This window comes from Ranitomeya imitator, chromosome 4 (genome assembly GCF_032444005.1).
Source record: "Ranitomeya imitator isolate aRanImi1 chromosome 4, aRanImi1.pri, whole genome shotgun sequence".
In the NCBI taxonomy this organism is placed as follows: domain Eukaryota; kingdom Metazoa; phylum Chordata; class Amphibia; order Anura; family Dendrobatidae; genus Ranitomeya; species Ranitomeya imitator.
This window is the reverse complement of record NC_091285.1, coordinates 689,306,268-689,329,123: the sequence shown is the minus strand read 5'-3', so window position 1 is coordinate 689,329,123 and position 22,856 is coordinate 689,306,268. Positions and strand designations below refer to the sequence as shown.

Sequence of the window (22,856 nt, the reverse complement as noted above, 5' to 3'; positions counted from 1 at the left end):
GCAAAACAGGGCAGAGCCTGGAGGGGCAGCCTTAAGGGGGTGATATGTGCAAAGCGAGGAAGATTTAGAAATAGGTTGTATTGGAACAAATGAATAAATATGTGTACATTATTACAAGACCACGTTGTGATTTTGGGAACACCATTTTAAGCACGAAAATGCTCATTATCTTCTCACTACAGAGTAAGATTTATGATGGGGTATAAGAAAAACGATTATTTTATTGAAAATGATACACACACGATTATTGCTCGAAAGAAGAAAACATTTAGAAATTTCCGAGAAAGCCATTGATGAGAAAACCGAGTAGAATTTACAAATATACATTTAATTGTGCCTTGTCAGAATCGGTGAACATCTTAGACAAAATACAATATGGCAGTAAACCCTTCGGACAGCGCAGACATGTGCCCGTGTCGGAGATCATTCACCCTAAAGGCACAAGATCTGGATTCCCATCGTCTTGAGATTTTTTCATGCAGATGGTTCATACAGACGGCTATCGCCAGCAAAGGGGCGATCTGGGGCGTTATTAAAATGTCCCATAAGGAAGATGGCGAGAGTCCCCACCGCAAAGAGTGGAAGGGCGACCGAAAAAAACAGGACATCCAACACCTTTCCAACCATCACCCAGTTCTCCATTTCCTGTAAGGTAAAGAGAGGATTATATGACATGTTACAGCCATGAGCGACAGGCGGGAGGTGAAAAACGCTGGAACCAGGACAGGCAAGTGATGACGGAAACACCAGAAATATAAAATAACCACTAGTCCACCAGGGATTTTATCAATTTTACCGCTAGACCACCACAGGTTTTGTTTACTCATTAGCGTTACAGGGATGTTATTACTCTAGACCCCTCAAAGACATTACTGGCTCCCACTAGTCCACCAGAGATAATACTAGCTAATCGACAACTAGTGATGAATGATCGTGCTTGGATAAGGTGTTATGCGATCATGCATGGATGTTATCAGAGTGACTTTGGCGTGTTCGAATAATATGGAAGCTTACGGCTGCGGTGGCATTCTGCTCCTTGGTACTGGCGGTGATGAAATTGCAGGCGTCTACACAGGTCTTGATTTCTGGAGCACATTGGGCCAAGTTTCTATACAAAGTGGTGGTCACATCGGCATCTAATAGATTATCTAGAAGACAGATGGGGGCCATTAGTATTCGGTTTTGTGGAGCTGCGATACGTTCTGAGGATCATTCACCACATTTGGTCATCATTGCATCTCCTCTGTCATCACAAGACCTCTGTGGCCCCTTCCTGTTACTGCTCACCTTTCTGGCCCCTGCTAATCCCATGTCGGTGTCTCTGCCTTTCAAACATCAACTCGCTCCGGGGTTTCTTCAGAACGTACTCCTCAGCCTTCAGCATGATTCCTAGCGAGCTCCGTCTTCTCTCTCGTGGGGTCTCCTCCGTCTCATCGCACGGGGCTATCTCCATGTGCAAGTAACGTGGAAGCACCTCCAGGAGCATCTGATGGATGAAAGAGCAGCCAACCAAGATCATTAGTGTATAAAGGATCACCCAGTAGCTTTTGTCTGGGGTCCAGGTGCCCAAATGTGGCCCCAAAAAGTACATGTAAATCTATGTTTTTGGGTACGAACAGATGACCATAAATTATATTAATATCAACTGCAACACTGTTGGACAGTTATAATCAGTGATTCCTCATTATCTGTTGGAGTAAATGGTAGACTGGCTCTCAGGAAGACATTACGTCATAGAGGGTGCCAGGCTTTGTCTGTTGGAGTCTATGGTAGTCTGACTCTCTGGAAGACGTTACGTCATAGAGGGTGCCAGGCTTTGCCTGTTGGAGTCTATGGTAGTCTGGCTCTCTGGAAGACGTTACGTCATAGAGGGTGCCAGGCTTTGTCTGTTGGAGTCTATGGTAGTCTGGCTCTCTGGAAGACGTTACGTCATAGAGGGTGCCAGGCTTTGTCTGTTGGAGTCAATGGTAGTCTGGCTCTCTGGAAGACGTTACGTCATAGAGGGTGCCAGGCTTTGTCTGTTGGAGTCAATGGTAGTCTGGCTCTCTGGAAGACGTTACGTCATAGAGGGTGCCAGGCTTTGTCTGTTGGAGTCTATGGTAGTCTGGCTCTCAGGAAGACGTTACGTCATAGAGTGTGCCAGGCTTTGTCTGTTGGAGTCTATGGTAGTCTGGCTCTCTGGAAGACGTTACGTCATAGAGGGTGCCAGGCTTTGTCTGTTGGAGTTAATGGTAGTCTGGCTCTCTGGAAGACGTTACGTCATAGAGGGTGCCAGGCTTTGTCTGTTGGAGTCAATGGTAGTCTGGCTCTCTGGAAGACGTTACGTCATAGAGGGTGCCAGGCTTTGTCTGTTGGAGTCTATGGTAGTCTGGCTCTCAGGAAGACGTTACGTCATAGAGTGTGCCAGGCTTTGTCTGTTGGAGTCTATGGTAGTCTGGCTCTCAGGAAGACGTTACGTCATAGAGGGTGCCAGGCTTTGTCTGTTGGAGTCTATGGTAGTCTGGCTCTCAGGAAGACGTTACGTCATAGAGAGTGCCAGGCTTGCCTCGGCTTTCCTGGAAAAATGAGTGGAGATGTTGAATTAGGAAACCTCTATTATTAATAACTCCTGCATTGTCTGTTGGATTCTATGATATACACAACTAATCCCACATAATTTCATGTGAGAAGGAAGAAGAGATCCCATGAATAAAACCAATGTTTATTAATATTCATTCAAAATAGCAGAATAAAAAAGCAAAATTACCATAGGGGACACCATAAGACAAGGTTATACATCAACAGTCCATACTCAATAGCAGCTAAACTGTATCGGTAGATATTTACTCCAAAGCAGCAGTTTGTTTCCACAATAATTCCTATATAGCACCATAAACCAAAGGGTGGTCTATTAATACGGGATCTCCCTATACATAAACTGCCCTAATACAATTGATCAATAATGTATAGTGGCTCGCACAGTGGCTTCATACATTAGTAAAGTTGTTACAGGGGATAACCAAGACCACCCTCACCTGACTGCAGTGGAGCGGCGTGAATATCTAACTTAATAAAATAAATAAGAAGTAGTGTTACCTTGTGCTGATGGCGTCCCCTCACCCCGACGCGCGTTTCACCTCCTGCTTCTTCCGGGGGCGTGGATTCTATGGTAGTCTGGCTATTTTTAAGCTTTACCCTGTCCCATCAATTTTTGGTAATTAGGGGGCTATTGTGTAGGAAGCATTTAGGTAAGCTGGGAGTCAATACTTTGCTATAATTCAGGTTCTCACCCGTTTCAAGCTGGTAGTCAGGTTGTGGGTACTTGGCATTCGTAGCGACACGTTCAGGACGATGACACAACTGAGAACGATGAGCGTCGATACGAGCATTACAAAGATCAGATATCTGGAAGATAAATTACGCACTTAGGTCAACTCCAAGTCGAGAGTTTCCAAACAGCCATGTTGGAAGGAGACAATGTCACCCACTTGCCGATGAGTGGAACACTGAGCGATGTCTCCGGGACACTCTGAGCAATGAGGAACAGAAACACAGTCTGGGCCAGGAGAACCGAGATGGATACTGTGCACTTCTGACCACCAGCTGAAGAAGATGGACATGAAAAGGAAATAAAATCAATTAACATCTACAAGATCAGAAGAGCAACTCCACCAGTATGGATAGAGGGGGTATTACGAAAAAGATCCCCTATGACTTTAGTATCTACAAAAAAAATCAGGTGCCACTCTGAGATGTTCTTCCCAGATGAGGAGACCTTCATTACTCAACTGGTGGTTTAAGGGTGGAATTGTTCCTCAAGGTATTGGTCATCATCACATTGGGGCACAGGTCAACCTCACCTTTAGCTGGAAGGAAGTACACTAGTACGACCAGGGATGATATCAGCACACAAGGTACAATGACATTGATGATGTAGAACAAGGGTTTTCGCTGGATAATCAAGTAAAAGCGTATCTCCTGGTACTCCACATCTTCTGGGGTGTACGCCTTGTTTATAACCTTCCTTGCCGGACGGTGCTTTATTGCCCACTCTCCGTTCTCTAGAGAGAATATATAGATCATGGTGAAAATGTGAGGTCTGTTTGTAAGGACTAGTGATGAGCGAATAGTGAAATATTCAGATCTGGGAAAATGGCCACAAATATTTTCTAATATTTGTGTATTCGTTCCGAATAACGAATCAAACGCAAGTCAATGGGAAAGCCGAATATTTTTCTGCTGGACCCAACAAACGGGTCTGGGGGCCGGAGATAAAAGCTGAAATGGACGGGAAAGAGCTAAAACTAAACGGGAAGAGCATGGAGAAGATGGCGGCATGCCTTTCTGACTGACATGGTATCTGGGAATAATGTTGTCAGACTATTGCGCTGGTTTTACGGATTTATAAGAAGACCTACGAAACCAAACCTAAATTATTTTTTTTAAGGGAAAAAAATGCTGAGAAACATTATTTCCTTCATAATTACATGTATATAATGCAAAATAAAAAATATTAATAAAAAAATATATACCTCCCTTTTAGCATATGGCCACACGGAGCTTTTTGGCTTTAGTTTTTCCTTTAATTTGTGAGGGCTATCACTCCTACATTCGGGAGGTTTTTCCCTCATGCCAAATAGTTAGCCAGATAGTGGAATACATATTCCCCATCTCTTTACAATGCCAGATAAAACATGCCCATTTGAATTTTGGACCACCACCACGTCCACCGCCATGTCATTATGTGGCCCTCGCTGACAATTAGCAGAGGGCCACCAGGTGCCGTGAAACCTGAGTTTTGTGAGCGCCACAGTTCATTTTGGCCACCGGACCCCAATGGAGCCACTGTCATAGCATAGTGTATGCCCTATCTAACTACCGTAACAATTTGTGAACAGACATATATGCTGACAAGAGACAACTGAACGCTGCGCTGGGACAATGAACTGGACGTGGTTGCTGACTGTTGTGCCTGGGCAACTGCAGGTTGTGGGCAGGAGGCCTCAGCGCCTCCGTCATGGAAAGCAGAGTGGGAAGGACGTAACACCGGGGAAGGGCCAGTGGTTTCACCGTCAGACGCAGATTTTGTACCCAGGCGTTCGTTCCGCCCACCTACTGGGGCGCTGCGTATATGAGCAGTATATGGCGCATGCTAACAGGTATTATGTTGAATTTCCCTTTATAAAAGGAGGTGTGGGTAAGATTTTCGAACTAGCAGCATATATATATATAGAGAGAGAGAGAGAGAGAGAGAGAGCATGCTTCATTACTCATATTATTCTGTGGAAGGCTGATAGCTAAAGAAGTGTGTGGAGCATATTAATGCATTCATGTTCCAAAGTGTCAAAGTGCAGACCCAAAAATCAACATCAGGCTCACAGATACACGCTTAACCCCTTCACGCCGCAGCCCTTTTTTCGTTTTTGCGTTTTCGTTTTTCGCTCCCTTCCTTCCCAGATCTATAACTTTTTTTATTTTTCCGTCAATATGGCCATGTGAGGGCTTATTTTTTTGCGAAACGAGTTGCACTTTTGAACGACATCATTGATTTTACCATGTCGTGGACTAGAAAACGGGAACAAAATTCCAAGTGTGGGTGAAATTGCAAAAAAAAGTGCAATCCCACACTTGTTTTTTGCTTGGCTTTTTTGCTAGGTTCACTAAATGCTAAAACTGACCTGATATTATGAATCTCCAGGTCAGTACGAGTTCATAGACACCTAACATGACTAGGTTCTTTTTTATCTAAGTGTCGGAAAAAAAAATTCAAAACTTTGCTAAAAAAAAAAAAAAAATTGCGCCATTTTCCGATACCCGTAGCGTCTCCATTTTTCATGATCTGGGTCGGGTGAGTGCTTATTTTTTGCGTGCCGAGCTGACGTTTTTAATGATACCACTTTTGTGCAGATACGTTCTTTTGATTGCCCATTATTGCATTTTAATGCAATGTCGCGGCGACCAAAAAAACGTAATTCTGGCGTTTCGAAATTTTTTATCGCTACGCTGTTTAGCGATCAGGTTAATGCTTTTTTTTATTGATAGATCGGGCGATTCTGAACGCTGCGATACCAAATATGTGTAGGTTTGATTTTTTTTATTGTTTTATTTTGGATGGGGTGAAAGGGGGGTGATTTAAACTTTTATTTTTTTTTTTATTTTTTTCATTTTTTTTATATTTTTTTAAACTTTTGCCATGTATCAATAGCCTCCATGGGAGGCTAGAGGCTGGCACATCTCGATCGGCTCTGCTACATAGCAGCGATCATCAGATCGCTCCTATGTAGCTGAATTGCAGGCTTGCTATGAGTGCCGACCACAGGGTGGTGCTCACAGCAGGCCGGCATCAGTAACCATAGAGGTCTCAAGGACCTCTATGGTTACCATCCTGACGCATCGCCGACCCCCGATCATGTGACAGGATCGGCGATGCGCCCATTTCCAAGGGGTCTGTATTATACACGCTGAAAGAGGCCTTGATGGGGACCTCACAATACACTTAGCAGTTATTACAAGAGGTAATGAATAGTGCTGAATGTATTCACTCCTCACTAACAAGGACAAACAGGATGCTGTAGGAGTCAAGAAATCTTGTTACCTTACACCACTAGGCAAAGCTTTATATCTTCTTTAGAAGCTACTTTAGGACCTCAGAAAACATAAAAACTTTTGGTCCTTGGGACAAATTTTGTAGTCAACCCATTGAAATGGCTCCAACTCTTTGGTGGAACACATGGCAGAGATCATCTATTGGATTTACATGTAGCAGGTGATCTCTGAAGAACCACCATGAACATTTCAGATACCATCTTGAGATGTTCTGCCCACACGAGAACTCCATCTTTAGAACCATACTCAACTTGTGGTTTATGGAGTATACTTGGGGGAATTGCCCACAAAAATATAAACGTAGAAGGACTAGTTCTACTGAAGAACATCTAATCTAAGAGGTTCTTCTTATATAAAAATATTACCCTCCAGATCATGTTTGTAGAACAATTTTAGGAAGAATACATGAAGGAGTTACACAATCAGGGATCTGGATGTGGAAGAACTGGGGTTTTCGGGTCCCTCTTAGGGTTTTCACAATCAAGACAGGTGTAAATGGTCACCTAAAAGAGAAGCAACATCAAGTCCAGTTTAAAGAGTCACCTGTAAACGCCTCTGGGTCAATGTCCACCCACTCAATCTTTTTCACTCCTTCATCATCAAGAGCCAACTGTAGGTCAACCTCTTTTGCATTGTAGGTTTTAGATCTGCACAAAAAAAAAATGACTCTGAAATCTTGAACCCAGATTTCTAAAGCAGGTCTTCTATTATCCCTTGGTTATTAAATCATTCTTCCATCTATATTCGAATGCCTAATGGGCCACCGATGAGTAAGTCAAGCCAAGTGACCTGTAAGTGGTTTATATGTAACCATACACCCAATTTTAAAGAGTGCCCGACCTTAACTAAAGCCGACATCATAAGTATCTATGATATTACCTGAACACCAGCGAGCAGTTCTGCCAATCAAATGGGAAGTACTTCACGTCAACGCTACAGGTACTCCTGAAAATGGCTGGAGGAAGCCAGTACATATACCCATTGCTGTACACCAGTACATTGGCATAGTATGCCACCTCAAACTGACCATCAATACTGGAAGACAACAAAAAATTGCCCAGTGAAAGTAATAAATTCCCCTAAAAATGTAAAGTCCATATTTCTACACTTACTTGTTCTCCAAGACTATATCTGGAAGCCATACCATGTAATATGGAACCCGTACGACGTCAATGCCACCGTAGTCCGATTCATTCCAGGTCAGTCTGTAATCGTCCCATGTCTTTAGGAGATTAAAAAAATTACCAGATTCACAAATGTGAGACACCTGTACACAGGAGATCAAATCTCGGCTACCTGGACCTCTGTCACTATAATTTCATAACTTCAATTTCAAGCATGAGTGGAGACCCGGAGGGAGCTGCGTACTTTAGGCATGTATCAACTGGCTAAAATTAGAGGTGGTATGACCACCTTAAGAGGTCGCAGATAACTTTCTAAGTTACTGGAGGGAGAGGGGTCTCACTAAATTACTAATATTGATGGCCCAGAAACAAAATTTGAATCTTCTGGGCCCTAAGAACCTCTAGATCTCTAAAGGTACCAAGGCTCAGGTGTGACTGCAAATTCTGCATCCACTATAGGGACGCCATTGCATTTCATATTTCTCGCAGGTTCCTGGTTTTACAAGGACTTCGAACTGGGCTTTCCTTTTCGTGGAATCCAGTAGTTGAACTTTCTCATGTATGTATATGCCAGGAATGTCTAAAGAGCTTATTTAGACAAGGTAGAAAAGAACTGCGTTTTCAAGAGACCGGCTTTATCCAAGTGCATACATTACTTACGATTAATATCCACACATTGGTCGTCAGGGTCTCTTCTCGTTCTTTCTGCCAAAATAAGTGAATGAGAACTAAGTGTTATCCAACTCGATGGTTCTGGCATGAAATAAGACATGGAGGACACTTACCAGGGAGATGAGGTTGGTCAACGTGAGTTTCAGCTTTACTTCAATGATATCATTGATGGATTTTACTGGACGGGATTGTTTGTCGTAATTTGAGAAGATATCCTCTATCAGGCGGGCCTCACTGGCCAGTGAACCTAGGTCAAGAGAAAACAACTATAAACATTATTTGTCATAGAAAAAATTGTAAAATGTATGGAGTTCTCATATTAACATTGAAGTGTGGATGGAATGGAGCGAATTCTGGCTCCATGACCTCCTGATGACCCTTAGCTGTGGATGAGAATTTGGGAATCTCATAGTTTTCTAAGACTGAGCCACATCCTATGGTTTTCTGAAGACCAGCTCTGTTGTAAGTCACTGGAGGGGAGGTATCTGGGTGTAACTGATGTGAATAAAATCAAATGCCAAATTGTAGTCTTTGTCAGTCCTGGGAGATCATGGTTCCTGTGTGACCATAGTTGCTATTCATGGAACATCTCTGCAGATTGTCCCCAAAAACCTGATATTTGACCTTGTTTAGAGTATCCCAAATATTAGATGTCTGAATGAGTAGGTATTGTAAGTGTCGGCTCATCTATAGAAGGTAATTTACCATAGAGACCCTTGTTTATGGATCACATCCAGGAATACGTTCGCGATTCTTTGAAGAGATGGGCCCAATGATTTTCATGGATATGAAAGTCACTTCGGCAGTAGTGGATACTCATGAAAAGTCCTGGTGGACTGAAAAATGTAGCATGGACAAACATTCCAATAACTAGATGTCTAAACATGCAACTGATATTGGGTTTGTACGAGATTGGGACCAATTTTTGATAGGTTCAAGAGCTTCACAATGTCAGTGGGCATGGACATTGCGGTTCCTCCGACCATAATAGCTTTACACAGAAGATGCCAGCAGCTTGTCCTTCACGTACATAATGTCTATGTTCTGAAATGCATTACAGCTGCAAAGTATGCCAACTAAATCAGTAGCTATTTAAGTGGTTGTCCTTTCTAGAACATCTTTTTGACTGTTAGAATTGGGAGCTTCATCAAGCACTGTCTACCATTTTCCTTTTTGTTGCAGATTTCAATGGACATGGACAGTGAATTTCCCCCACCAAATTACCTACTTATAAAAGATCCCGGTAATTTGCCTCTGAGGGGCTTGAAGCTTGAACATTAACCAAAATGGAAACCCCATTAAGGAAGGACAAATGTTTGACCGCTGTCCAAAATGGATCAAAGGTTTCAAATATCCAAATGGATATCTAAATAAGTAGCTATCAAAGGAATTTTAAACCCAACCACAGGATCATGTTTCATGGTTAGCACTCCATCAAGTTTGGTCCATGGTTTTGGACCTTGATTTAGGTGAATATGGACTTGAGGTGCCTCCAACCATTATTACGAATTATAGAAGATTACTGTTGCTTTTTACCGGGGGACACGATAACTCTTGAGGTCCCTTCCAGCTCTAACATACTATGATTCTATGACTTGAAGATTGACCAAATTACAGTAGACCAACTCATTAGCTCCTTTTTTTGTAGCGTGAGGAGCTGGCCTTGTTCTAAAGACTATTGGACCAGTGCACGTAGAGCGGAATCCGCGGCTCTAAGAGATGTGGACTTTCTCCATCGCGGAGCACCAGTTACGTCAATCTAATTGCTGTGTTCTATTAGACATTTGCTTGTTCTGTTTTATTAGAGTAAGCCTACAAATGGAAAGAAGCTGAAGCCACTTTAGAACAAACACATTTTTACTGATATACAAAAACAAATCATCAGAGGTTTAAAAGAAAAGGGAAACACAGGCAGAGAAAACCACACTCCACGGTGATACCAAAACCTTTCCCAATGGAAAGACTAAGCTGATACAGAAGCTATGAAAATTTACAACTAATATATATCCAAGATCAAACAGGACCTGAGCCTAGATTAAGCATGGGACTATTAATTGTACAGAAGAATGTAGAATTATTGAATTACCAAACGATCAGACATGCACAGAAGGGAAGGAGCCACAAGAGGCCTCGAGCTTCACGCTCAGGTTCTACCTCTGATTCCTTCACTTTGTTTATCTATTAATAGATGGATATATTGTCCAAATAAAGAAAAATTACGGGTGGCACAGCTTGTCCACAGCATAGAGTCTCCACCGATATAGACAGCGTGCTGATCAGACACAAAGAACCACAGCTATCGACCTCCTGACTCGGGTGCTCCTTTTACAAGAAAACCATACAGTCCATAGATGAGAAGAAATAAGGGCACTCACCAATCTTCACAGGATTCGATACTTTATTAACAAAATCTTCACATAAAAATCATGGCCGGAACCTACAGTGGTACAGCTTGTGTGAGCAGGGGAGCGTCTGGACGACGGCCGTTTCGCGCTGTGCCTGCGCTTCTACGGGTCCATCAGCGGTCAGGTGAGGCAGCGGAAATATAGGGCAGACAAAGCTGCACCTCCCCTCTTCAGCTGCCCGCCCCTCCCGCTCGTAAAAACAATACATTTAAAAGCACATTTAAAAAAAAACATAGATCAAATGCAAAAAACATGAAAATACATGAAAGCGCCGAAATCACAATATATTTGGCTTACAGTGAATGATGCAAGGTAACTTTTTTGCTAATTGTTGGGAGCTCTAATGCTGCTACATGTATAGTGAGATCTCATCTACTGATGAAACTTTTACTATAAGAAGATGGATAAATCCACTCTATCATTAAACCCCAACGGACCCGTGGCATTGCTACGCATGATCCATCTGGCCTCACATTGTAGAAGCAAACCATCTAGATCTCCCCCCTTGGTAGGTAAATTAACCTTTTCAATACCAGCAAAGGTCATTGTATCCGCCCTCCCTCCATGCTGTTCTTTCATATGGGTAATTAAACGCGGCACTCCTTTGCCTGTTACTAAATACCTACAATGTTCCCGAAAGCGGATATATAGCGGTCTAATCGTTTTCCCTATGTAGAAATATCTGCACGGGCAAAAGATCACGTATACAACATGATCTGTTCGACATGTGATGAAATCCTTCACCGTATGTTCTAGTGCTCCTATATGTAATACTCGATCTAACATATGTTGTTTACAAAACGAGCAATGACCGCACTTGAAATTTCCCTTCGGTATCATTGTATTTAACCAACTTTGGCCCTGTTTGTTGATGCGATTTTGGACCAACCTGTCCTTTAGCCTGACACTGCGTCTATTTGCTATCACCGGACCTCTTGCTACTACATCCATAAGGTCTTTATCTCGACCCAAAATGTGCCAATTCTTTTTGATAGCCAATCTGATCTGCTGGTCCATATTATTAAACGCAAAACAAAAGGTGAACCTCTTATCTGTCTGCTTTTTGCGACAAGACAACGACTGCTTTTTATCCATCTTTCTCTCATCAATGACCTCATTTTTAACTGTTTCCAGTAACTTACGTGGATATCCCCTTTGCTCAAATCTATGTAACATCTCTTCTGACTGTGATAGAAAACCCTCCTCAGTGTTATTAACTTTACTCACCCTCAAAAATTGACTGCGAGGCAATGCTTTTTTCACATGTCCTGGGTGAAAACTATTAAAATGCATAATTATGTTTGCCGCGACAGGTTTGCGAAACAAAGACGTACAAATTCCATCATGCTTGATCTCAACAAGAACGTCCAAAAATTCCAACCGGCGTCCACCAAACACCGAAGTGAACGCCATATTCATCTCATTTTTAACATTCAGATGGTTTACAAACTCATTAAACTTTTCCTCTGTGTTGTCCCAGATCACCACTATGTCATCGATGTATCTCTGATAGAGTTTAATGTGACATAAAAAACCATTGCTATCCGAGTAAACATATTTCTCTTCGAATAAAGCCAAAAACAAATTAGCAAAAGTACACGCTACCGGAGTACCCATCGCAGTGCCCACCTGTTGAATATACCAATCATCCAAAAACATAAACGCATTATGTGTGAGAATAAATTCTAAACTCTCACAAACAAATTGTATAAATTCTTGACCTTTGTCTGTTGTGCACAAAATTTGTCTGATAGCCTCCACCCCCATTTTTTGGGGAATTTTAGTGTAAAGGCTTTCTACATCAATTGAGGCAAGAGAATAATGTTCCTGCCATTCAAAATTTTGAATACATTCTAAAAAGGACTTGGTATCCTTTAAATATGCTGGAACATCTTTCAGTAAAGGTCGAAGTAACCAATCGATGAACTGGGACAGGGGCTCAGTGAGCGACCCTATCCCAGCCACGATTGGTCGACCCGGTGGATGAATAACAGATTTGTGCACCTTAGGGATGTGGTACCAGTGGGGTTTGGATGGGTACTCCGGTAGCAACCTCTCCGCTTTTCTACGGGTAATTACTCCTGCTTCCACATGTCTTCTCAGAAGTGATCTTAATTCTGTCTTGAACTTTACCAACGGACTACTAGCTAATGGTAAATAAATTTCGTTATTCAACAACGGTCTTTCAGCTTCGGCGACATAATAGGATCTGGAAAGCAACACTATTTTACCCCCTTTGTCAGCGGCTCTTACAACTGTGTCCTCCCAAGAACAAATGTCTCGCATTGCTTTATTTTCGTCAACTGTTAGATTTTTCTGAGGTTTCTGATAAATGAGTGCTTCAACATCTTTGATAACCTGTGCCTCGAATAAATCCACTAAATTGCCAGGAGAGACTGGTGGCATGAATTTAGATGGAACTCCTCCTATAAAAGGGGTACTAATTTCATCATTATCGTTGGTATCTTCATTGATACCCATTAGTAGTCTGGCATCTTCTCTGAAATCTGCTAGGGACCCCGTCCCAGCCATAAACCCCAAAGGGCCGATGGTACACGGGATTTCTCCTTCGGGCACGGTATCAATATCAACTTTATTAATAAAAGATTTGAACAAATGGATTTTCCGAATGGATTTGAATAAATCAATTTTAAATTCAGTCATATCGAAGTCCTGTGGGATACAATACCCCAAACCTTTGGATAATAATGATAAATGTGCAGCAGTCAGAACATGATCGGACAGATTGATCACTGCATCTTCAGCTACTGGGCTCTGTCTTATTTCCGATTCCAAGCCACATGTTTCCTCTTTTGTTGTTTGTTCCCACCTTCTCTTCTTTCTACCCCTCCTGATCTTCCTCCTAAAGGGGTCGATATATTCACATTATCGCTTGTGGTGGGTAACAGTTCTAACGAACTGGTGGACATCCCAGCTCCATCACTCATGCTTGATTCGGATTCTGTGGTCAAATAGTCTCTTCTTTGGTGCTGATTTTTATAAACACTCTTTTTTCTCCACCGAGGATTAGATCTACCTCCTCCAATGCTTTCTTTTGCGTTGGACCAATTAAAAATACGACCCGTATCAAAATCAATCTTGTCGCGAACAAATTTGTCGCGTTTCCTCTGTTTCACATTAATCTGTATAGGGGTTAATTTGCTTTCTAATTTTTTATTAAAATCAGTCCATTGATTTGTTGATAGTCTAGATTTTAACTCCGTCTGCGTTTTGTTCATCTCACTGTTTAAAGCATCATAATTTTTCATGTTATTTTTTAAAACCAAAGCCAACAAATCTTGCGAGCACTTTAGCATAATGCTCTCCCATTCTTTGCGAAAAACTGCATCATCGCTGTGTTGAGAAATCTGCTTCCAGACTCTCAGTCCTCGTGGGACTCTTCCATTATCACAATATGATTTTAAGGATTTATTAGTCCAAAATAACTTAATCTCCTTTTCAGCCAAATTAGTCATTTTCAGTTCCAGCGCTTTAGTGCTTAATGACTGTATTCCCTCCACCTGCTCACACTCCAAGAAATAGCTGTCCACATCTTCACGGCCTGCTTGTAATCCCACTAAGGGCAGTGAAGCTGCTGTGTCCATATGTTCAATTTATTTTACAGATCGTATTATGTGAAGATTTTGTTAATAAAGTATCGAATCCTGTGAAGATTGGTGAGTGCCCTTATTTCTTCTCATCTATGGACAGATCGATATTGGTACTCTGTGTTGTATATCTCTGTTGCACTATGGACAGCACTTTTTTGCTCTCGGACTACTGTGCTTCATCCAGCCTTCATCATCGTGTACTTATGACCAGCGATAGTGACTAGTGGTAGGACTGTTTGTGTAAACTACTTCAGCTCCCTTCTCTTTGTAGGCCTTTTGTTATTTTTGGAAGTTCAAACAATATTTGTTCTAGGAATAGATGTGTTTTATTGGAGATTTACTTGCTGTATTTTATTGGAGATTTACGTGCTGTGTTTAATTAGAGATTTGCTTGCTTGTCAGTTCAGCCTCAGGAATCCATGTTTCCATTCAGTGAAAGTAAGCAGAGGAAAACATGAGGGTTGGATCAGACCCAACATTGGTAATCAAGGAAAGCCATCATTCCATTACTGTCATTAGTGTCTCAGGGGCCTCAAGCCATTGTGCTCCCAGTCACTAGTCCCATTGTGAGGATGGGGATAGTAGACCCAACAGAGCTGTCACCACAAGGGGTCTCACATGCAGGTGATGGGTTTGGCCTGAGGAAAATACCTCAACCAATGCACAGTTAGCTTCTTAGGGGCAGGGTGTGAACATTTCTGCCCTTTCAGGGGGCAGATCCCAGAGAGGGAGATTGATAAGCCACATGTTTAGTGAGGTAGTTGATGCAGTGACGTCGAGGGGACAGAATCTGTTGGTGAGGCCCGGCTGGTGCCCCTGTATGGATGGCCTTTGGAGATTGGAGATCAGTTACTGGCTGGAGCTTGATACACGTGCTACGGTTGCAATATCTATTGTCAGGATGTGAGGAACGATCTTAAGGACTGTTGTTGCAAGCTGGGGCGTTAGACATTTGGTATGGTCATGTGATATGTCATCTGGAGGAGTATGGATTGTGACTACTGGTGGGAGATACATTTGTGGGCCAACCGAATGTTGGTAGACAGTAAGTATCGCCTGATATGGGGGAAGTGGAACTACCGGTTCTGGAGTTGGGATCTTGAAGACTGGGGTAATGTATTTTAGCCATCTACCCAGAGTTGTTGTAAAATCATGGACACAAGGAATCAAAAAATAGTTTCATCATTACCCTGCCTAGGTGATTATTACAACCCATAACCTCAGATCTTCACATGTGGAAAGACTCAACAGATAGGTTCTTCCATTGGGCTTCTGCTCCTGGAGCCATCTAATGATCTAAGGTCAAGAAGGACTGATAATTCTTGGGTATCTCTTGGACAAGTTAGTCATGGGGTGGGCCCAAAAGAGAACTGATTACTAATAATGGTTGTGCAGAATAAAGCCAGACGATGGTTTGCTCCTTTAAGGTGCATTCTCATCTGACAAGATAGTTACACCTTCCTAAACATCTCATGTATGGTAGACTACACAAGGAGGTGGAAACTTCACCCACAGAGAGCACAAACATGGTGCAGACAGTGACCAGAAGAACAGAGACACACAACACGCTGCCAGCTCTATACATAGACGGAGAGGTGGACTCACAGCTCAGAAGCGGAAGCATCAGGAAAGTTCTCAACCACCAGCCCATGATTAGATTGTCAGCTTCACGCCCAGCAAAATGGGGCTGTAATACAGGAGGAAGACAAGGACAGTGCAGGAGAATGGAGCAAGATATCTAATGACAGGATATGGTGTCTCCCACAAGAAAAATACTATAGTATGTGTCCCCGAAGACATTTCTGCATGACGCCCCCTGACCCTCAATGCAATGCACAGCTGTCACCAGTATCACTGCCACTGACAGACCGCACCCCCTACCCATAATATATACCGCATGTGTCTATATGTATGTACAAGACATTGTGGCAATCGCATTCTTGTCCATGGGGGTAGTATTATATTAGTTATATTCTTGTACATAGGAGCAGTATTATAGTAGTTATATTCTTGTATATAGGAGCAGTATTATAGTAGTTATATTCTTGTACATAGGGGCAGTATTATAGTAGTTATATTCTTGTATATAGGAGCAGTATTATAGTAGTTATATTCTTGTACATAGGGGCAGTATTATAGTAGTTATATTCTTGTACATAGGGGCAGTATTATAGTAGTTATATTCTTGTACATAGGAGCAGTATTATAGTAGTTATATTCTTGTACATAGGAGCAGTATTATAGTAGTTATATTCTTGTACATAGGGGCAGTATTATAGTAGTTATATTCTTGTACATAGGGGCAGTATTATAGTAGTTATATTCTTGTACATAGGGGCAGTATTATAGTAGTTATATTCTTGTACATAGGAGCAGTATTATAGTAGTTATATTCTTGCACATAGGGGCAGTATTATAGTAGTTATATTCTTGTACATAGGGGCAGTATTATAGTAGTTATATTCTTGTACATAGAGGGCAGTATTATAGTAGTTATATTCCTGTACATAGGAGCAGTATTATAGTAGTTTTATTTTTGTACATAGGGGCAGTATTATAGTAGTTATATTCTTGTATATAGGATCAGTATTATAGTAGTTATATTCTTGTACATAGGAGCAGTATTATAGTAGTTATATTCTTGTACATAGGGGCAGTATTACAGTAGTTTTATTTTTGTACATAGGAGCAGTATTATAGTAGTTATATTCTTGTTCATAGGAGCAGTATTATAGTAGTTATATTCTTGTACATAGGAGCAGTATTCTAGTAGTTATATTCTTGTACGTAGGAGCAGTATTATAGTAGTTATATTCTTGTACATAGGGGACAGTATTATAGTAGTTATATTCTTGTACATAGGGGCAGTATTATAGTAGTTATTCTTATACAGGTGTATAATTGTCCTCATTTTCTTTTCACCTCCTTCCTCAACAATACAGGGACTTTCCTTCCACAGAGGATGATTGGCAGGGATGTGTGCAGCAACCAGCAAACATGGCACATGGCTTATTGTGAGGCAGAGGAACCTCAGAACGCTGTCCGGACAGAAGAAATGAATGTCGGGAGAGGAAACAAGAGTCTTATTGCATCTCCGTCATGAATTCTTGAAGGCTAATGAAGTCTTAAAATAGTATTAGACGTGAGATCTTCTCCAAGCAGCACATTATACACTCACAGTAAATTCACCCTTCACTCAGGTTTTTGCATTGTAGGATCCTGCTTCTTAAAATATATTTTAACCCCTTTACCCCCAAGGGTGGTTTGCACGTTAATGACCGGGCCAATTTTTACAATTCTGACCACTGTCCCTTTGTGAGGTTATAACTCTGGAACGCTTCAACGGATCCCAGTGATTCTGACATTGGTTTCTCGTGACATATTGTACTTCATGATAGTGGTAAAATGTCTTTGATATTACCTGCGTTTATTTGCAAAAAATAAGGAAATTCGGTGAAAATTTTGATAATTTCGCAATTTTCCAACTTTGAATTTTTATGCCCTTAAATCACAGAGATATGTCACACAAAATACTTAATACATAACATTTCCCACATGTCTACTTTACATCAGCACAATTTTGGAACCAACATTTTTTTTTGTTAGGGAGTTATAAGGGTTAAAAGTTGACCAGCGATTTCTCATTTTTATAACACCATTTTTTGTTAGGGACCACATCACATTTGAAGTCATTTTGAGGGGTCTATATGATTGAAAATACCCAAGTGTGACACCATTCTAAAAACTGCACCCCTCAAGGTGCTCAAAACCACATTCAAGAAGTTTATTAACCCTTCAGGTGTTTCACAGAAATTTTTGGAATATTTAACAAAAAATGAACATTTAACTTTTCTTCACAAAAAATTTACTTCAGCTCCAATTTGTTTTATTTTACCAAGGGTTACAGGAGAAATTGGACCCCAAAAGTAGTTGTGCAATTTGTCCTGAGTACGCCGATACCCCACATGTGGGGGTAAACCACTGTTTGGGGGCATGGCAGAGCTCGGAAGGGAAGGAGCACCATTTGACTTTTCAATGCAAAATTGACTGGAATCGAGATGGGACGCCATGTTGGGTTTGGAGAGCCCCTGATGTGCCTAAACATTGAAACCCCCCACAAGTGACACCATTTTGGAAATTAGACCCCCTAAGGAACTTATTTAGATGTGTGGTGAGCATTTTGATCCACCAAGTGCTTCACAGAAATTTATAATGTAGAGGCGTAAAAATAAAAAATCATATTTTTTTCAGAAAAATGATCTTTTCGCCTTAAATTTTTTAATTTCCCAAGGGTAAGAGAAGAAATTGGACCCCAAAAGTTGTGCAATTTGTACTGAGTACGCTGATACTCCATATGTTGGGGTAAACCCCTGTTTGGGTGCATGGCAGAGCTCAGAAGGGAAGGAGCACTGTTTTACTTTTTCAATTCAAACTTGGCTGCACTTGAGATCGGACGCCATGTCGCGTTTGGAGAGCCCCTGATGTGCCTAAACAGTGGAAACCCCCCAATTCTAACTGAAACCCTAATCCAATCACACCCCTAACCCTAATCCCAACCCTAACCATAACCATTAACCACACCCCTAACCCGAACACGCCCCTAACCCTAATCCCAACCATACCACTAACCCCAACACACCCCTAATCCCAAGATTAACCACACCCCTAAATTCAACACTCCCCTAACCCTAATCCCAACCATAACTCTAACCACACCCCTTACCCTGACATACTCCTAACCCTAATCCCAACCATAAATGTAATACAAACCCTATCCCTAACTTTAGCCCCATCCCTAACTTTAGCCCCATCCCTAACTTTAGCCCTAACCCTAACCCTAACTTTAGCCCCAACCCTAACTCTAATGGGAAAATGGAAATAAATATATTGTTTTTGTTTTATTATTTTTCCCTAACTAAAGGGGTGATGAAGGGGGGTTTGATTTACTATTTATAGCGGGTTATTTAGCGGATTTTTATGATTGGCAGCCGTCACACACTGAAAGACGCTTTTTATTGCAAAAAAATTGTTTTTGCGTCTCCACATTTTGAGAGCTATAATTTTTCCATATTTTGTTCCACAGAGTCATGTGAGGTCTTGTTTTTTGCGGGACGAGTTGACGTTTTTATTGGTAACATTTTCGGGCATGTGACATTTTTTGATCGCTTTTCATTACGATTTTTGTGAGGCAGAATGACCAAAAACCAGCTATTCATGAAATTCTTTTGAGGGAGGCGTTTATACCGTTCCACGTTTGGTAAAATGGATAAAGCAGTTTTATTTTTCGGGTCAGTACGATTACAGCGATACCTCATTTTTATTTTTTTAATGTTTTGGCGCGTTTATACGATAAAAATTATTTTATATAAAAAAATTTATTATTTTTGCGTTGCTTTATTCTGAGGACTATAACTTTTTTATTTTTTCGCTGATGACGCTGTATGGTGACTCGTTTTTTGCAGGACAAGATGACGTTTTCAGTGGTACCATGGTTATTTATATCTGTCTTTTTGATCACGTGTTATTCCACTTTTTGTTCGCCGGTATGATAATAAAGAGTTGTTATTTGCCTCGTTTTTTTCTTACGGTGTTCACTGAAGGGGTTAACTAGTGAGACAGTTTTATAGGTCAGGTCATTACAGACACGGTGAATATGTGTACTTTATTGTTTCTTTTTATTTAGATAAAGAAATGTATTTATTGAAACAATATTTTTTTTTCTTTATTTAGGATTTACTATTTACTGGCTAATGGGCACACTGCAGCGAGGGCGATATAACTACTCCCACTCAGGTGGGAACAATAATTATCAATGCCGTCTGTTGCTACAAAGCCTCCCAAATACGCAGGACAAATCCTTTGCGACCAGCTCCAATTTCTTAATTAATAACTGGTCCGGAGCCAACCCAGATTAGTAGCGTAATTCACTTCAGAGGACGTAACAGTACATTATAGAGCAAGGAGAAACAAAGCTAGTAATTTTATATATTTACTCCAAAAAGGTAGGCAGTGTTTACAGAAGTATAAAAAGGTATTATAAAAGTAGACAAGTATCGTATTAACTGTACAATTACAAATAAAATGGGATTAAAGTTGAAAAACACAGTTCATTAATATCATTTCCTTTCATGGCAGACCATGGGCTGTTGGGGATGGGCATACATCTAGATGCATCACAGATCTGTCTCGCAGCTAGACCCGGGACAAAATACTAGTGAAGACTAATGTCTCCCTCACTTATCTCCGTGCCCAAACCAAGGCACTCCCCCTGTGGTGACCTCACTCAGAGGCTGAATACTCCCCTTTCTTAGAGTTATGACAAGCCATTTCTATACATAACACGCTGTATGAACCTTGTAGAAGAACGACACAATGACCAGGATGTTCACCATGTCGGGGGGGGGGGGGGGTCGTTTAAGTATAAACACGGCGTAGGTATATGACCCGCTTATGGAGAAACCCGTTCCTTGCATTTCGTTGGGTTTAGCTCCTAGCGATTTCAGTGAGTTATAGATCTCTCGGTGGACATCCGGAATATGTAGCTTTTATCTCGCTATCCCTGATCGGTGCCAGTATACATAACTTTTTAAGATCAAAAGAGTCCCGTGCAGTTTGGAAAGTTACCATACCAGTTTTAGCTGGTATCAGGTGGGAGGAGGGAGGAGGGGTTTAGACAGAGGCTGGCTTTCGCAGCACAGAGCATAAAAATTACTCCGTGAGTGTTGCTAGCACGCTGGTCTCACTTTACAGCCATAGAGCAGGGGGAAGGGAGGGTGAAAGGTGAGATCGCACACAGGCAGAGGAAACTACATCTGAGAGCTCTGTATGTGTGATTGAAGTAAATAAGAACTTCTTCCTATGTCCTGACACTAGGATAGGGATGAGGAGCCATGCATACCAGTGTAGGGATGAGGAGACCATGCATACCAGGATGGGGATGAGAAGACATGTATACCCTGCAGACTGTGAGCCCTCGCGGGCAGGGTCCTCCCTCCTTATGTACCCGTGTGCCTGTTTTCTGCTCATGTTTAATGAATTTGTCTATATTTGCCTCGTATTCACATGTAAAACACCATGGAATAAATGGCGCTATAAAAATGTATAATAATAATATAATAATAATAAAATACCAGGATGGGGATGAGGAGACATGCATATCAGGATGGGGATGAGGAGCCATGCATACCAGGATAGGGATGAGGAGCCATGCATACCAGGATGGGGATGAGGAGCCATACATACCAGGATAGGGATGAGGAGCCATGCAGACCATGATAGGGATGAGGAGCCATGCATACAATGATAGGGATGAGGGGCCATGCATACCAGCATAGGGATGAGGAGCCATGCATACCAGGATGGGGATGAGGAGCCATGCAGACCATGATAGGGATGAGGAGCCATGCATACAATGATAGGGATGAGGGGCCATGCATACCAGGATAGGGATGAGGAGCCATGCATACAATGATAGGGATGAGGAGCCATGCATACCAGGATGGTGATGAGGGGGCCATGCATATCAGGATAGGGATGAGGGGGTCATGCATACCAGGATTGGGATGAGGAGCCATGCAGACCACGATAGGGATAAGGAGCCATGCATACAATGATAGGGATGAGGGGATCATGTATACCAGGATAGGGATGAGGAGCCATGCATATCAGGATAGGGATGAGGGGGTCATGCATACCAGGATGGGGATGAGGAGCCATGCATACAAGGATAGGGATTAGTGATGAGCGAATATACTCACACGCTCGGGGTCCTCCGAGTATTTTTTAGTGCTCGGAGATTTAGTTTTCATCGCCGCAGCTGAATGATTTACATCTGTTAGCCAGCATAAGTACATGTGGGGGTTGCCTGGTTGCTAGGGAATCCCCACATGTACTTATGCTGGCTAACAGATGTAAATCATTCAGCTGCGGCGATGAAAACTAAATCTCCGCTCACCTGAGCGTGCGAGTATATTCGTTCATCACTAATCCCTATCCTGGTATGAATGGCTCCTCATCCCCATCCTGGTATGCATGGCTCCTCATCCCTATCCTAGTATGCATGGCCCCCTCATCCCTATCCTGCTATGCATGGCTCCTCATCCCCATCCTGGTATGCATGGCTCCTCATCCCCATCCTGTTATGCATGGCCTTCTCATCCTCTGTCCTGGTATGCATGGCCCCCTCATTTCTATCCTGGTGTGCATGGCCCCCTCTTCCCCATCCTGGTATACATGGCTCCTCATTTCTATCCTGGCATGCATGGCCCCCTCATCCCTATCCTGGTATACATGGCTCCTCATCCCCATCCTGGCATGCATGGCTCATTATATATATATATATATATATATATATATATATATACAGTGGGGCAAAAAAGTATTTAGTCAGTCAAGTGCAAGTTCCACCACTTAAAAAGATGAGAGGCGTCTGTAATTTACATCATAGGTAGACCTCAACT

At 41.9% G+C, this 22,856-nt stretch overlaps 1 protein-coding gene across 1 annotated transcript; it reads right to left on the bottom strand.

The window, feature by feature from the left end:
* Positions 1-307: 307 nt before the first annotated feature.
* LOC138674358 (acetylcholine receptor subunit epsilon-like) lies at positions 308-16,177 on the bottom strand. Its single transcript, XM_069762211.1, has 12 exons — positions 16,003-16,177; positions 8,495-8,628; positions 8,370-8,414; positions 7,698-7,807; positions 7,465-7,620; positions 7,129-7,232; positions 3,840-4,040; positions 3,468-3,582; positions 3,270-3,384; positions 1,288-1,486; positions 1,015-1,148; positions 308-645 (listed from the first exon to the last, which is right to left on the bottom strand). The coding sequence occupies exons 1-12, from the start codon at positions 16,046-16,048 to the stop codon at positions 475-477; spliced, it is 1,530 nt and encodes a 509-aa protein (XP_069618312.1). The 5' UTR covers positions 16,049-16,177; the 3' UTR covers positions 308-474.
* Positions 16,178-22,856: the final 6,679 nt, after the last annotated feature.